At 32.6% G+C, this 16,191-nt stretch overlaps 1 protein-coding gene and 2 long non-coding RNA genes across 5 annotated transcripts in view; 2 read left to right on the top strand and 1 right to left on the bottom strand.

Moving 5' to 3' along the window:
- LOC108978851 overlaps nt 1-6,269 on the bottom strand; it is an 8,119-nt gene extending 1,850 nt beyond the window's left edge. Inside the window, exon 1 of the long non-coding RNA XR_001994140.1 lies at nt 5,632-6,269. This is a non-coding gene — a long non-coding RNA (uncharacterized LOC108978851). The remainder of the gene's footprint in view (nt 1-5,631) is intronic.
- LOC108978850 lies at nt 1,238-4,878 on the top strand. Its single transcript, XR_001994139.1, has 2 exons — nt 1,238-1,477; nt 4,710-4,878. It is a non-coding gene; the product is annotated as an uncharacterized LOC108978850 (long non-coding RNA).
- Nucleotides 6,270-7,039: 770 nt separating the features above from the next.
- Nucleotides 7,040-15,701, top strand: LOC108978833. Of its 3 annotated transcripts, none has more exons than XM_018949304.1 (6): nt 7,041-7,111; nt 8,049-11,318; nt 12,767-12,944; nt 13,389-13,410; nt 14,064-14,576; nt 14,638-15,701. In XM_018949304.1, exons 2-6 carry the CDS (start codon nt 8,079-8,081, stop codon nt 14,819-14,821), a joined length of 4,137 nt encoding a protein of 1,378 aa, XP_018804849.1. In that variant the 5' UTR covers nt 7,041-7,111; nt 8,049-8,078; the 3' UTR covers nt 14,822-15,701. The 3 variants fall into 3 exon arrangements, with proteins under 3 accessions (XP_018804851.1, XP_018804849.1, XP_018804850.1); XM_018949305.1 differs by lacking the exon at nt 7,041-7,111 and adding an exon at nt 7,184-7,305; XM_018949306.1 differs by lacking the exon at nt 14,064-14,576 and having other exon boundaries at nt 7,040-7,111.
- Nucleotides 15,702-16,191: the final 490 nt, after the last annotated feature.

Below are 16,191 nucleotides of genomic sequence, written 5' to 3'. Positions count from 1 at the left end.
GGTGAAAAAAACTATAATACTCTGTGGCAACTGGTTGCAAGAGTATCAAAATGCAGTTTGTTTGGGAAATAACAACGTAAGTTTCCACCAAGTTTTAGGAAAAAAATTTATTTGTAAAAATAAAAACCCAAAAGTTCGAACTATTCGCAAAAAAGTCTAACCCTTCATTCACATCCTTCCCTTTTTTGTTGACCTCAGATCGATCGCAAATTACTTTTCCCTGAATGTTTGTTTATTGATCTTTCATGTCTTAGGGTTAAATCTACTACGAATTTCATTGTAAGAAAAATTTCATCTATGTTGCAATCAGCATCAATACCAACAACAACGCCAGAAAAAATTGTGACTTTGAATGGATTCTAAGAAGTTGCGATTTAACACCGTTAGAACACTTCTTGTTGTGTTATTTGAGGTAATTGGTCTTCCGCAATATTTTAGTGAAAAAGTACTCGTAAAATGAGTTCATCGTATTCAGTTATACCTCCAAAGGAAGTCGTGGAGGCTTAATTGAATTGATTAAAAGTCATTTTAAAAAAAGGCGACACAAACATATACTATTTTCTAATAACATGTTGCAAAAGTGTAAAATCGTTTCATGTGATTTTCCGCATATGTGTCGATGGACAAACAACTGGATTGCCTATAACCTTTATATTTGGAAAATATCCCTGGTTTTACTTCGTGAAGATGTTTCTTTTTATTATCTCTAAATTTTTCAATTACGCTGGCATATTGGAATTCCCTGGGTACTAAGTTCGGAAATTGAAAATCACCAAATATCTGGAAGAACAAAAATTACATAAAAACTACACCATATATTTGATTTTTAATTAAACGACTTTATATTCATATTGCAATTTTTGCAAAACTCTTAGTTACAATGTTTCAAACTAAAGAAGTATTAAGTACCACACCAATCCATAAACATAAAAACTTGACGCCTTTTGTTGTTTAAAAATCATAAAATCTAGTGCGAAAGACACCATGTCCGTAAAGGTGATTGAGAGGGTATAACCAAATGAAATGACGAACGAAAGACTTTAGTAGCAAGCGCAGCTTCACGACCAGTTTTAAATAATTACTTTGAGTTCAAGTTGAGTCGGGCTGCGTGTTCGTTTGTTCTTTAACATGCCTATCTTTGTTTGTATTTGTGAGGTGTGTAAGCTATATTTATACTAAATTTTGATTACTGCTTGAACTTGCTAACTATTAGTATTAGTTGTTCTTTAAACGTGAATAAAACCAGACGTGGTCATTTGAAGTTACAAATAACATAAATTAAATCGAAATTGAAATCCGATGAATATATTTTATTCACAAAATAGTTAATGTTCGTAGACATGACTGTATATGGTATTATCGTTCAAATAATACTAGTTTGCAACTAATAATTTTATGGCGGTAATAGATAATATCAATTAAATATGACTTAGTAAAATTGTAAAACCAAAATGACGATCATAAAACAATTGTTTCGGTGAGTACTGTAAACTATAAATGTCATTGCATGTTTAAATAGCATTGAAACATGAGCAGAGTAGATACCTAGTGAAATCAGGTGAATACGATTGAGGGCCGATTGCCGAATGCGAAATATTTTATTAGTGTCCCAAAGTAAAATCCATTCTACTTATATTGAAAGAGATATTATATTGAGAGTTAAAAAGTTGCGCTCTCGCTGTTTAGGTTCATTCCAGTGCAGAGTGTGTGAGAATGTTTGTTTGCATTTGCGAGGGTTAAGGTCACGAAGCAGTATGCATAGCATCTAATGATGTCATAATGATGTTGAAAACATTGAATATCTAAATTTTGAATGCCTTCTCCAAAATGCAAGTTCAAATATACTACAACCAAATGTCAAAGGTAAATATTTAACAAAACAATTTTTTCTTCAATATGCGTTTGTAAACATAGTTAGGAATATTTATTTTGGCTCGGTCAGGAACCAAATCGTTCATATGCAGGTAATGGACAAAAAATTGTAAAATATCTGATGAACTCTTAATGTTCTTTTAAAAATTTTTAATTCACGAGTGGCTTAAGGTAGATATATTCCGTACGTATTTTTTCAGTTTGTTTGTTTACCTTCTCAGTGGATCACAAAGTTTTTTATTCTCCTGAAAGTCATGTAATAGTCTACAGCAGTAATCATTAATCAATTAATAAATAAGGAATGGCTAAGTTCTGGTGTAACCGAACATTTCATACTTTGCAACTTATCAGGATAAAACCCGAGGAAATACCTCCAGGTGCCTGGTAAAACTTTATTTAAAAAATTTCGCGAAAGAATTTAATCTGTATATGTTCGACGAAATCGGGATGGATTACAATCAAACTTTTGACATTACTCACGTATACTCTGGAATGTATTTTTAAGCAATTTTATAAATATACATTTATACACTGGCCAGTATATTCGGCATAAGGTTTGTTAGAAAATCATTATACTATGGAGTATATGCTAAAGTAAGAAGGCGAAACAGGGTTGTACGCTGGGTAAAAAAGGCCCTAATGAACAGTAAAAAAACTGCCATGGAGATCCCCTTTTGATGACGACCATGGCAAACGAAATAAGGATTACGATTTGAGCGCGTGCACCTGGAATGTCCGGTCCCTTAATTGGCAAGATGCCGCTGCMCAGCTGGTTGATGTCCGCGTGAAAATAAAGGCTAACATCACCGCCATCCAAGAAATGCGATGGTCGGGACAAGGACTAAGGCGAGTAGGTCCTTGTGGGATTTACTACATTTGTCAGAGGGATTCATGATGGGAGAGAGACTCCGTCGCCGAGTACTGTGATTCACACTGGTTGATGAACGTCTAGCCATGATCCGCATCAAAGCGAAGTTCTTCAACATATCGCTGATTTGTGCCCACGCCCCGACGCACGCACCTATGAGAGCTGTCAACCTTAGGATGTTAAAATCGTGCTTGGCGACTTTAACGCCAGGGTGGGCAAAGAAGGTATCTTTGGCAACAGTTGGTAAATTCAGCCCTCATGAGGATACATCCCCAAATTGTTTAAGGCTGATTTTAGACATTTTAGGCCAAAAATGCACCGTTATTAGCTCTAACAATTTTATTCAGATACATATACGGGGTAAAGTCAGAAAGAAGTCTCAAAATCATTACATTAAGCATAATAAAGGGCTAAGAAATAACTGATTCGATTCAATTAATTTCTGACATACAGGCATACTATTATCAGAAAAAGGGTCTCTCCGCATTTCTATAATAAATCTTACAGATGAGTTCGCATTAGGAACTGGAGTCCACATTTTCGGTATCTGGTGTTTTATTAATATTGGTTCGATTTGAAAAATTTTTGCCATAAAGTAGCGAATCTCAACGAATTTATTTTGATGAATACTGGAAAGTGAAAGAATCAGATGGAAGTAATTATTCTCTGAACCCGGAATAGTATTACCTAGCGAATTTGGTTAAAATCGGTCAAGTAAGTCCCAAGATATGGGTTTTCACCAAAATTGAGGCAGTGTCACGTCTTTCATCTCGGGTGTAAAATTTCTTGTCTCTAGAGCATTTATTTATAGATTTTTCTCACTTTTAGTAGTTTTTAACAAAACCATTATATGAGAAGTGGGCGGGGATAAAACCCGAATTCTCTTATTTTCACAGGGCGGATAGGGTTCCTAAGAAAAGATTCCGCAAGTTATCACAATTTTTCCTCAAGTAATCACTTTCATGGACAGACAAAGAGTCAATAGGATTTCAACACATCTCGTCATCCTGATCATGTACATAAATATATGAAACTCTATATATTTTGCATTTAAGCCTTTCTCGATACGTTCTTTTGAGCGACAAGTGTCAAGTGGCTTCAGTGTTCACACGGTCAGAAAGTCTTTCAATATGAGGTTTGGCATATTTGTAGATTGATACGGCAACTGAGTTAATACTGAAAGCAGAGTTAATTGCGGTAGAAAACCTTCCTGAAATAATTTTCAGAAATGATGCCGCGGTGACAGTCTTTGGCTGGATAAAAATCTGGGTCCATTCCAGTTACGTAGACCCGGCTGTCGTGGAAACGGATCAAACATTTCTCATACGTAATGGCAGAACTCACTACTACAAAAACTAAATATAACTAAATAATAATTACCACGAAAACTATAACAATTGTTTTTATTGTTGATATATACATCAATAATTTTTGTGATAGAGACAGTTTCATAAAATTTTTTAACAAAGCAAGGAGCAACGTCAACAAGTTTCTCAAATGGATGTATAAATACACCACTTTATTTTCCAAATCAGAAAATGTTGCAATTGAAACTGAAGCGATTCTGGCATTGTATTTCAATTTCATTCTTTAAATATGTAATCAAATTTATCACATTTCTTATTTTTAGTAGAAAAGTTTAAGAGTGTGAAATATAAATAATTATTTAACCAAGTCCTAACAGAATAGAACTTTTCACAATGATGGATTATAAGAGGTTTTAGATGTTTTAAAAGTGCAAATCAACAACGAGTTAAGCGCTAACCGGACGTTGAGTTCTGACGTCGGAAACAGGATTTAAGGGCTTAATATTGCGACATTTGGGTCTAGGAATGTTTACATAATACTGAAAATTTTTCGATTAATAAATTTAATAATTTTTTAATATACAAGTTATATGGATATATGTACTGCATATTGCATATTGCATATTGGTACTGCATAGACTTATTTTTTCTTTTCTTTTCAGTTTAAAAATAATTAATTTAAGTAAGACGATTATTGAGAATTGGAAAACAATTGGATATTCTGCAAACTTACCAAAGCAAATGACAGCAATTATGGTATCCTAAGTTCAGTGTTCTTGTAACCCAATAGCAAAAACAAATAAAAATAAATTTATTGATTTAAAATACTAATATTATAAATTTTATTTTTATTAAAATGAATATTATTTTACTTTTTTTATGGGGAACAATATAAAGGTAAACTTGTAAGTATTTCCTTGGATTTGATACCTGCAAATTGCGAAAGTATAAAATGTTTAATTACCCCCGAACTTAAAGGCTCATTCACATAAAACTTCCCTCTCTGTCATACTGATACAACGAAGCGTAGAAAACAAAAGGTATGTCAAATATAGTAAAACTATCAGAATATAGGTAGAATAATTTGAACTAAGCTTTAGGCGAATTGCCTGCAGAAACTATGTCAAATTCCGTAACAATTTAATAATTTGAAGAAAACAATTATTCACTTATTTCTTGATTTCAGCATTTACCATAGATACATATTTACAAATTCATATATAAACGAAAGGCAAGAGTATTTTGGGTAATATTGCGAAAAAACAATAAACTTCAAAGTCTTGAAACTGAATTCATTTAGATACATACACAACTTTATTAAACTTAAATTAAGAAATACAGTGAAATTTCGAAAAAGGTAACCGAAATGTCTCAGGGACTTATTAATTTTATTTTTATTAGTTATACGCGGGTTATTTTTTATAATTCGGGATTAGAAAACAAAATTATAATTATAATTGAAAATCGCTTTATTGTTTTTCAAAATATTCTCCGAAATATAAAAGGCAACCTACATAGTTCTTGAACATTATCGTGCACATAATGATGAGATCTATCACCTGATTTGTATCATTATTGTTTTACCTTTTTATTAAAGTGTTGTTGCTTTCAACTGGTTCGGAAAACTCATTTTCGGTTGTTGAAATCCTTTTCGATCTGTTCGTTAACTTTGTAAGACACTTTAAAAACTCCATTATCTTCAGTTATTAATGCTGCTGAGTTTTGCTCAGCGGCCTCATAATTTTCGAACGACTATAAATCCCGTGCAAAATTTCATTGGCTTGGAGTGCGAAGGTGCAGAGTCCACTTTTTTGAGTGCAAGTGTAAAAATCCACCGTTACTTTTCTGTAGCCCTACAATTCACATTTCTGTTTGAACTCAGAAATGTTAATTTAACCGAGCTAATTCCTTTTGCCAGAGTTAACTTTTGTCTTACTTTAATTTCGCTTATGACGTCACGTTGCGAACAGCTGGTTGTCCAGTAAAAACAAAAAGATAGCAGTACTTTCAGGGCGTGATCTTGTGCTTTATCATTATTGTATACAACCACACGTATGCTTCCATTTGCGAGAATGGGTATCAGATTGAGCTCGCGTATAATAACATTGTCAGAGAAAAACATTTAAGCAAAAGAATAAGAAAATTGACGCTGGTACTTCTCTAGTGTTCTCATTGCACAATTATTATTTGTGTGTAAAGAAAACGAAATTTGTTCGTATACATACGAGGTGTGTTCAAAAAGATCGCGAATTTTGAATTTTCGCGGGTTACGTATATTCGAATTTTTCGTGTTATTATGTTGGTACTCATGTCTCTCACTTATGCCGACAAGCTCGGTCATTTTGAATGTTCTTTTAATTGTTGACAGCTGCTTTGCTTGCACGTGTTTTGGATCGTCTTCGATTTTTACCTACTCAAAAAAATGGATCAAAGAACCTGTATCAAATTTTGTGTGAAAAACGAAATTAAATGCGCGGATATACTCCGAATGTTGACTGTGGCATACGGAGAAGCTACCTTGGACCGAAGCAACGTTTATCGGTGGTACAAAATGTTCTCAGAAGGCCGAGAAGATGTGACAAAAATTGGCTTTTGTACCACGATAACGCCCCTGCTCACACATCGTTGCTTGTGCGCGACTTTTTGGCCAAAAACAACACACTAATGATACCACAGCCACCGTATTCCCCAGATCGGGCCCCCTGTGACTTTTTCTTGTTCCCCAAACTGAAGAGGCCCATGAAAGGACGACGTTAGGCTTCTCTTGACGAGATAAAGACGGCATCGAAGGAGGAGCTGAAAAACCGTTGGCACAAGTGTATAATATCTCATGGTGATTACTTTGAAGGGACAAAATAGATATTCATGAATAAATAAATAATTTTTTAAAAAACACAAAATTCGCGATACTTTTTGAACACACCTCGTATGTGGTATTTGTAAGCTCATCATTGAGACTGGGTGCTGCAGCGTGGCTCCAAATTCAGATCAAGCCTTTCAGTTAGCCTCTCGCTTTCAAAATATACGCAACTCATCGAACAAAATTCTGGATTTGTAAAAAAAAGTAAATTTCACTTAAATTCTTCACGTACATATGTACATACATTCAAAATATATAATAAATTATATGTTATTAAAAACTATACTGCTTAGTACGAATTTGTCATATGTTTAATTACTGTTTATGCGTCTATATTGCAAGTTCACATTCGCGTTAAAACATTAATTAGAAGTAAGCTTTGGGTGCGGCTTAGTTGAGTAAGTCATATCTATGTATGTATACATATATGTAGGTACATACATATGCATATACATATGTACATTGGGACGTTTCATTTAAAGTCCTTTTTTTATTTCTTCGCCGACACACCCAAATTTTGTGTTTTTATGTTTAAAAAGTAATCTGAAAATTTGAGCCCATAACTACCTACTACCTGTTTGTTTTTCTCGTACATCACATATTTTTGAAAAAAAAATTAGGGTGCAAGAGGTTTTAGCGTTCATCAAGTGAATTATTTCAGAGATGTAAACGATTTAATAAACAAAATAAAAACAAATAGGATTTTGTGAAATTTATTTATTTAAAACCAGGATCAAATTTGTTTTTCTCGTATATCACATATTTTTGAAAGGAATTGATGGAGCAAGAGATTTTAACATTCATCAAGTGAATTATTTCAGAGATGTAAATTATTTAATAAACAAAATAAAAACAGATATGAAATTTATTTATATAAAACCCGGATAAAATTTGTAGCAATTTTTGTTCAATATAAGATACAAACATTTTAAGTATGTACTCGAGAAGAAAAAAACAATCTAACACCCTAATATGCACATAGTGCAAATGTATTAACATGAAATGGTGTTTATGCCTTTATGCATATAAATTCATTTATCATTCTTAATTAATTTTAATTCTAACATTCTCTTGCATAATTATACATACACGGCATTGAAGGAAAAGTGAGCAATTATAAATATTAATAAATTTCTTTCAGAAATGCAAAATATCAAAAGAGATCTTTACTATGTATGAGAACAGTCCAAACTTTGCAAAATACAAGGAAAATAGTACTGTGTATGGTAAAATGGTTTTTCCAAAAAACACTCGAGCCAATGGAGACAATAGCTATGGAAACGAAAGTGCATTTAATTTTACGGTATATGACTTCAATTCGAAGCTGATTGAAAAAAGGCAGCCAATATACGACAATATTAAACCTAACGAATTATCAAGCCAAAAACTACTATTCACAAAATTATTTGGAACAGCGAAAAATAATGATATTATCTATGAAAACTTGTGTCGTGGATGTGGTTATGGCATTTTTGAAGGGAATAATTACTTGTGTGACTTTTGTATATGTTTGGTTAAAGGTCACGAAAGTAACAAATCCGAAAGATTGCGAAAAATAAATAAAAATCATGTGAACTCTGAGGATAATATCTATGAAAATATTTGTTCTTGTTGTTCCAATTTATATGATACTCAAGAATGTCAATTCTGCATAAGACATGACAAATTCATGGAAACATCAAAAGAAGAAAAACTTGAAATTATGAAAAAAGAGCAAAAAACATTGTATTTTCAGAATTTGAATAAGCCTAAATTCTTCTATGGAATTTTGGGGTCATTGAAGAAAAGTTCAAAACCTAAACAAGAATGTTCAAGTAAAAAACACAAACGGATGGAGGCAATGTATAACGTTAAAGAACGCCCTAATGTTTTCCCATCAAATAACGTATTTAGTAATCAAGGAATACTCGATTTTAAGCAAAAGAAAACGACCTACGATGCATTCCGGAGAGAGCAGCATATATACGGCCGATTAAAATTTAGCGAACATTTTGTTGGTAAAATTCCTTTAGAAGTGACTTGTAATCATACTGCGTCTAAACCCCATGAATTCCTAAAGGGAGATCTAGGCCCCGTTTACAACAAAAGTTCTATTGTATCTTCATCTGCTTCGAGGAAACTAACCAAATCATCCAAAATTCTAAAACATTTTCCAACTCGTCCTTTTAATACACCAGATTATAAAACGCTTCACACTCCACTGTCTGAAAGCGTTTGTTATTGGTTGGAATTGCTGCGTCTACAAGTTCATAATTATTACAGTCATGGTACATCATTTGATGATGGCGATTACGGTTTATGTATTCCTAAGAGCCTTCCATCAAGAAGCGTGTTGATGCACACATACTCGGATGCTGCTTCAAGTTATAAAATGTACGATTTTGTTTCCCCCCTCTATTTAGATATAGGAATGACTAATTTGACGACCACTGATAAAAACGCAGAAGAAGAAAATTCTACATTTACAAATAATATAGTAAGTCATATTCATATTAGTAAGCAAATTGAAAATCGTTTTGAGACAATGGTGGATGTATTTAAACAAAATCTCAAAGCAAAATGTATACTTCATAAACAGAGAGAGTATCAAACATCTGTTGAGCATTCCAATTATTCGCTCAACACATTATCAGCAGCAAACTCTGTAATACGATCATCACTGCAGCGAACCAAATGGCCCTCCGAACACAGTCAGATTGCGGTAATGAATTATCAACCGCTCTCAACAGTTACCGCCGAAAAAGGTCGAACTAGTTGCTTTTCAACTTGCAATGTGATCAAAAGCAAGTGCTATCATTGTGGTTGGCTAGGTGGTGGAGGGGTATCAAAAGAAAGAACTAAAATCAAAATTAACCAAGAAAAATGTGAAAGAAGTTATAAGGAAAAATCGGAAATGATCAATACGTACAACAAAGCACGCGAGCAGTACACCAAACAAATAAACGGTTATTTTTTCGAAATTAAAGGAAAATTTTGCAACAATTCATTTAATATATACGAAGTGAACAATCAAAATCCAAAAACCAACTTTGTGCGTTTAATTAACAATGTGTTAATATCGTATAGTCTTAATACAAAAGTCTTGCATTTGTGTTCCAATCGACTGCAGTACTTTAATTGGTTTCAAGATTGGCTTCTTTATAATTTCAATCCGTGGAGCTTCAATGTTAAACGTGCTTTGAAGGTGCTGTCTAATTATAATAACTTTAAAATATCATTTAAATTATGGGCTGTACTGAATGAGTCAGTAAAGCGACATAGAGGTTTATGGAAATATGATAAACAAGGGGAGAACATTTATGGTGAAGCACCAATTGACAGCACAGTGAGCGAGCAAGTTACGAAATTTATTCCAATGGCATTTCAAAGTAGTAGTTTGGAGAGCGACTTTCTTGTTAATGAGAATGAGAGTATGCAATTAAGTGCGACACAAAATACGGTTAAAAATAAATGTATGAAAAGCAATGACGAAGTAGTTCTACGTACAAAAACTAAGGAAACGTTGGAAAGAAGTAGAAAAGCTCAAGGGAAATATTTAGATCTGGATGAAAACTATAAACTAAACAACTATGATTATAATAAAAATGAAGATATTGATTTGAACATTGGAACCAAGATTTCAAATAATCATAGCCTTTGTGATGAAAAAAATAACTCGTCTCCCACTGAAGGAAACTCTGTAATAAAAGCAAAGGAAGAAGACATTTACCAACCCATTTGGAAGTTTCAAACCGTTGGAGAGGCTCTATACGACAGTGATCCTGAATATTATAATTTGAGTGATCGAACTTGTAATTCGAAGTATTTGCATAATAGGAAGCAACGTATGTCAATAGATTCTTCAATTCAATGTCTTGTTATATCTGACAATGGAGAAGATCATGGAGATTGGGAGACCGATGACGAATTTATGTTCTCAAAACAGTTTGATGAAAACTGCGGAGCAGGCGAGCTGATATCATTACAAACATCACACAACACAATTTCTCAGAGTAATAGCACAATCACAAGTGCTTCGAGTTCTGACATCATTACTGCATCATCACACTCAAATTTTCAACATCCCTTCCTCCGTACAGTATGCATTTTTTTCAGCTTAAAGGAGCCTAAAATTCGTGCAATTGTATATGATTACACGTATAGCCAATCATCGTATTATTTTGCAAAAAATAAAAATGCAAACTTTCTTTCTTACAATAAGGCCAACGGAAAATTGAAACCAACGAATACACCTACTTTTAATTGGTTACCGGCATCAAATATTAATCATCAAAACATAGCATTTGCATCAACAATAACGAACAGAACATGTGTAAATAATGAACCTAGCACAGACTCTAGATTGAATCCAATAAATGCGTGGAAACTAAACCTATTAAATATGTCAAACATTGAAGATGAAGATGATTTGGTGAGTAAAAATAAGCGATTGTTTGAACTACATATTTCTCTTTAAATTTGGATAACGGCGTTATTATCCTCAGACGTAAATTAGACATTTTATGACAAAACTTGGTAACATATATTGATGAAATTCGAAAAAGAAAGCTGAATAAGGGAATTTGTTCCAAACATTTCGAAGAGAGCACTCAATTCAAATTGTTTGTAATGAAGTACATACATCTTAAGGGGGGGGTTACCTTAAATGCCGTCAAAAAAGGTAATTTTTTCAAATTTTATTATGGAAGAATAAAAACAGATCACATCCGATTTTTGTGCATATGTATGTATACATTAAGAGGTATTATTGAACTACAAAATAAAAATAATCTTTTGTTAAAAAAAAAAAAATGACGCAAATCTGTGTTCTATGTGTTTTTCGAGACCAAAATTCAAGTTAATCGGTTAAATAAATCCCTCGAAATTTTGACAGCCGGATGAAAAAATTTAGTTTCGAAGAAACGAGCCTCAAATTGAAGTGCAATGCTTCTAGGCCCTATTCCTTCGATAATTTTCGGAGTAAACCAAGAAACTTCGGGACTATATTTTTGAATAGTTTTTCAATTGGTTAGAGCTAAATTTTTTTTTTTTAATTTTTTAAAAATTCTAAAGGTATCTCCCCCTTTAATGAAGTGGTTAGAAGTCATTATTTTTTTAAGTCAAAGAGTGTTAATTTAATTTGGAATCATAAGGAAAAAAGATCCATCCTGAGTAACAGGAATTTAAAAATCTTGTTTCTATATTTGGAATCATAACGAAGCGGCTTTATCTGTTTACAACAATGTTGAAGGTACGATACGCCTAATTTAAAAGAACACGCTTACTTCTTGTAGTTAAATAGTTATTAGTAACTATACGTAGATTAATTTCATATAGGTCTACAATTGCGAAAATTCGAAGGGAAACTCCCTGCCGGTGTCACAATTTGGATATTCAAAAACTTAAATGATCAAGCCATTTTAATATCAAAAAATTACATCCCAACGCATTTAGAATAAGCTAAGTCTTAAAATGTCAACAATGTTTTTTAAATTTGATCCCTTCAAAGAGATACATATCAGGTAATCATTCGATAATCATTCGGATACAATGAAAGGTTTTATGGTTAAAATTTGTTTCGTAAGAGAAAGGGAAACTCCGAGGTAACATAAATATATAATTTAATCATAATCTCTTCGGACTTGTTGATTGTTATATTAAAGTTAAAGTTGCCGGTGCCGTGTTCATAAGCCAGGAATTGATTTTGATAAATTACACAGTGCCACATTATTAAGGCTGGCCATTGGCGCGCCAATGAGGAATCTGTGTAAATTTTAATAAATGATAATTATTTACATTTAACTTTACTTTGATGATTTTTATTTTAAATGTATGTTAAGTATGTAGTTAACGTAACTGCTTATTAACTGTATTTAATAGTTTGTGTCAGAGAAAGAGCTTTTGCGCTCTCAAGCCTTTAAAGAGAATACTGAATATGAGACTTCACCTCCAAAACTATCTGCTTCCCAGCTTATTAAAAGTGTTTCGTCCGGTAATATTTTGGATATACAAAGTGTGGACGACAAAAAAACCATTGCCGATCGTGTGCGCAGTAAATGTGAGTATATACATTACCCTGTTACTTACAACAACATATGGAATCAAGCAGACTGAAAAGTTCATATCGCTTCTAAGGAAGAGCGCCACAAGAATGTTTAACATAACGATGTAACATGAAGTTAATACAAAGATGGCGCACGAACACATAAAACTGTTACTGAAACGTTTGGAGTAATTGAAAAGAAATCAATGAATATTACTGTTATAATCACAATCTCACCATCCTTGCAACTATAAAACGACTTTTACCTGAAAAAAAATTTCTTGGAAACGATAACACATTTTCAGTCTGCGTTTCATGCAGAAGAAATTTCTTCATTACGTCATTCAAGATGAGTTTTCCATCCCAAACAAAAATAATACCTTAACTGCCATCTATATATATTAAATAAATAAAATGTATATTTTAACCTATTCAATTTCCTTTCCATTTCTCACACAGTTCCAAGAAGCGTCTTCAAACTGTAAGTATATTTACGGAAATATGTTAAAATCACCTTCATAATAATATAATCGATTATTTAGAAAAACATTGTTCGAAAATCCAAATTTTTGCTTTTTGCAATCCATTGACCCACACAAGTCCGCAGCCAAAAACCACATTTTGTCAAAAGTGTTTTAACTTTTTACCACTCTGTTTTGTTTTTATGATTCAAAATACATTTTTCAAAGATTTCTACCAATGTAAATGATAAAAATTAAGTTTTTGGCATTATGGTGTAAAATTTTGTTTCGGAAGAGGGTGTTCGCTCTGAAGTAACAAAACCAAATATTTGAATAATACACAGCTAAAGCAAAATATGTGTACATTGCTTTTCGAAACAAAGTAACAATTATAATATCTATCTAGAAAACCTAAGTACGCCAGGCACATAAAAATTAAGATTTGAACGATTTCGTTTACCTTTTTTGTTTTAGACTCAGAACAACACTTAAAGCTAATTTTATCAAACTTGTTTCAAGTAAATATTGTCTCGATTTGACGCTTTTGAATCCTAATTAATTTTTAACTGCTCTAATCAATAAAAAAAAAACCGATAATTCAATAAGTTCAATCTTCAGAAACTAGTTAGAATTTCAACCAATATTACTTTTTATGTTATTTATTATGTTATAGAAATATACGTTCACCAAAATCCGAAAAGAAACAAAATGACATCATTCGTTTTGCAAAAACGGAAAGTTTATATTTGGAAACAGATGCGCAACCTGAATTTCCAATTTTCGGGGCACCACTTGAAAAATTAGAAATGAGTGAAGTTGTTCATCATGTTCCACGTGTTGTTGTGGACTGTGTAGCTTATATCGAACGTAAAAACTTTATATTACAAGATGGATTATATCGTGCTTCTGGCAACAAAGTAGCTATTGATGAATTGAAAAAAAAGCTATCCGAAAGCTTCGTCTACAATTCAAATCTTTTGGTTGCTGATGACATACATACTATTACTAGTTTATTAAAACAATTCTTTCGAGAATTGAGCAACCCTTTGATTCCCCAGCATATATATAATCAACTCGGGCGTAATTTTCTTGAAACTGTTGGTATTGAAGCATTGAAAAATACACTTGAAGAAATGCCTGATCCTAATCGAGCAACATTGAAGTTTCTTATACGCCATTTAAAGAAGTAATTTCAAAATACTTATGAGAAAAAATTTGCAATTTATATTATATATTTTTGTTTTCAGTGTTGCCGCCTTCAGTAAAGAAAACCGCATGCCTGCATCTAACTTGGCAATTGTATGGGGTCCATGCATTTTTACATCAGAACAAATTGTATTTGGTGATATCGGACGAATGAATACACTAACTAAACTATTTATAGAAAACTACGAATACATATTTAGCGAAAATGAGCGACTTGTAAATTAAGTTGTAAAAATACATCACGTTTTAGAATTATTTTTGCAATTAAGGTAAACAATTTAGCAAACCCTCTACATTTACATACAAACATATGTACATATGTTTTATACTCTAGCGACATGTTGAACAGCGTGTAATTATTTTGCTATTGTTATTATCCTAATGATTTCTTGTAACACTTACATCTAAAGGAGATACATAAATAATTAGAAATTTATATCAAAATTAGCAAGATGACAAGATGATTTGACCTGAAATCTTAATAATGTCAAATTATTAAAATCGTTCCAAGACTTCTCCATTCTCCTTATACAGATTGATATGTTAGTGAGTTTTATGCCAAATATATCGTATCATATGTGGTATAGTAATTATATTAATAGAATTGTGTGGAAGCTTGTTCGCAAGTATAGTCATAGTTGGCCATTTGCGAGAGTATACAATTTTCGCCTGCAACCGAACACAGCCTTTCCTGAATTCTTTATTAAAAAATCATGCTAAAATTAAAAGGTAGTATGCGCTAGAATTAACCAAATTTTACATTGTGATAATATGTATTAAATATACGAGTGCAAAGCTCTAAATTGCAATAAACTAGTAAAATCACTATCTCTACTACTATATACTATATACAGCCACTGACCGCTAATTAGAAACACAAGATAATCGAATAAGTAAAAAAATTTTAATTTTGCCTTTTTATTTTCTCTTCGGAATGTAGTTATACGCATTTATCAAAGTGATTATGTTGGCAACAGAAATTCAATAATAAATGCACATGTGTCCATTGACGCCCTGAGGTGGCGGTTTGTTGCTAATCGGAAAAGTACTATTATTCAGATACACGAAATTTAAATAAATGCCTCCTAATAGGCACGTACTAAAGTTTGACACCGAAATTATTAACTATAAACTTAAAAACCGGAAACCGAAAAAGGGCCATAACTAAACTAAGTTAAGATATAAAACTATAATTTGGTACAAGGGATCGAAGTAGCAAGGAGCGCTTGTGGTCAAACGTTTTTTTAAAAAGTGGAAATGGCCCCGCCCACTAATAAGTTTAAAGTACATAGAACTCGGTACATAGAAATCGGAGAATATCACCGCTCACTCCCCATAAAACGATATTGTTAATATACAGAAATGAGGAAGCAATTGATATAACGGGTTAAAACTTTGCACTAATAATTCCTTTAAAGTATGTCACCTCATGACCAAAAATTGCCCAAAATCCAAATAAAACGTTTCTAACTCCTAGGTACCTTGACCTGCCCCCATCTAACTATTACCAGAATTTTCGGACATTCTGCTGAATTTTCTTCATATGATAGGTGATTGTGTGTGAGGTGTCTTAAAGAAACACAGGGAATATTTTT

The sequence above is a fragment of the Bactrocera latifrons genome, unplaced genomic scaffold (assembly GCF_001853355.1).
Source record: "Bactrocera latifrons isolate USDA-ARS-PBARC rearing strain unplaced genomic scaffold, ASM185335v1 scaffold_128, whole genome shotgun sequence".
Classification (NCBI taxonomy): domain Eukaryota; kingdom Metazoa; phylum Arthropoda; class Insecta; order Diptera; family Tephritidae; genus Bactrocera; species Bactrocera latifrons.
The sequence above is the reverse complement of the archived record's forward strand: the minus strand, read 5'-3'. Positions and strand labels throughout refer to the sequence as shown.

Bases quoted from the DNA above. Each gene is read 5' to 3' on its own strand.
- LOC108978833 (XM_018949304.1), top strand. From the start codon at position 8,079: ATGTATGAGAACAGTCCAAACTTTGCAAAATACAAGGAAAATAGTACT. The intron at 13,411-14,063 runs GTAAGTATATTT...ATTATGTTATAG, and splicing joins CCAAGAAGCGTCTTCAAACT to AAATATACGTTCACCAAAAT. The intron at 14,577-14,637 runs GTAATTTCAAAA...TTTTGTTTTCAG, and splicing joins CTTATACGCCATTTAAAGAA to TGTTGCCGCCTTCAGTAAAG.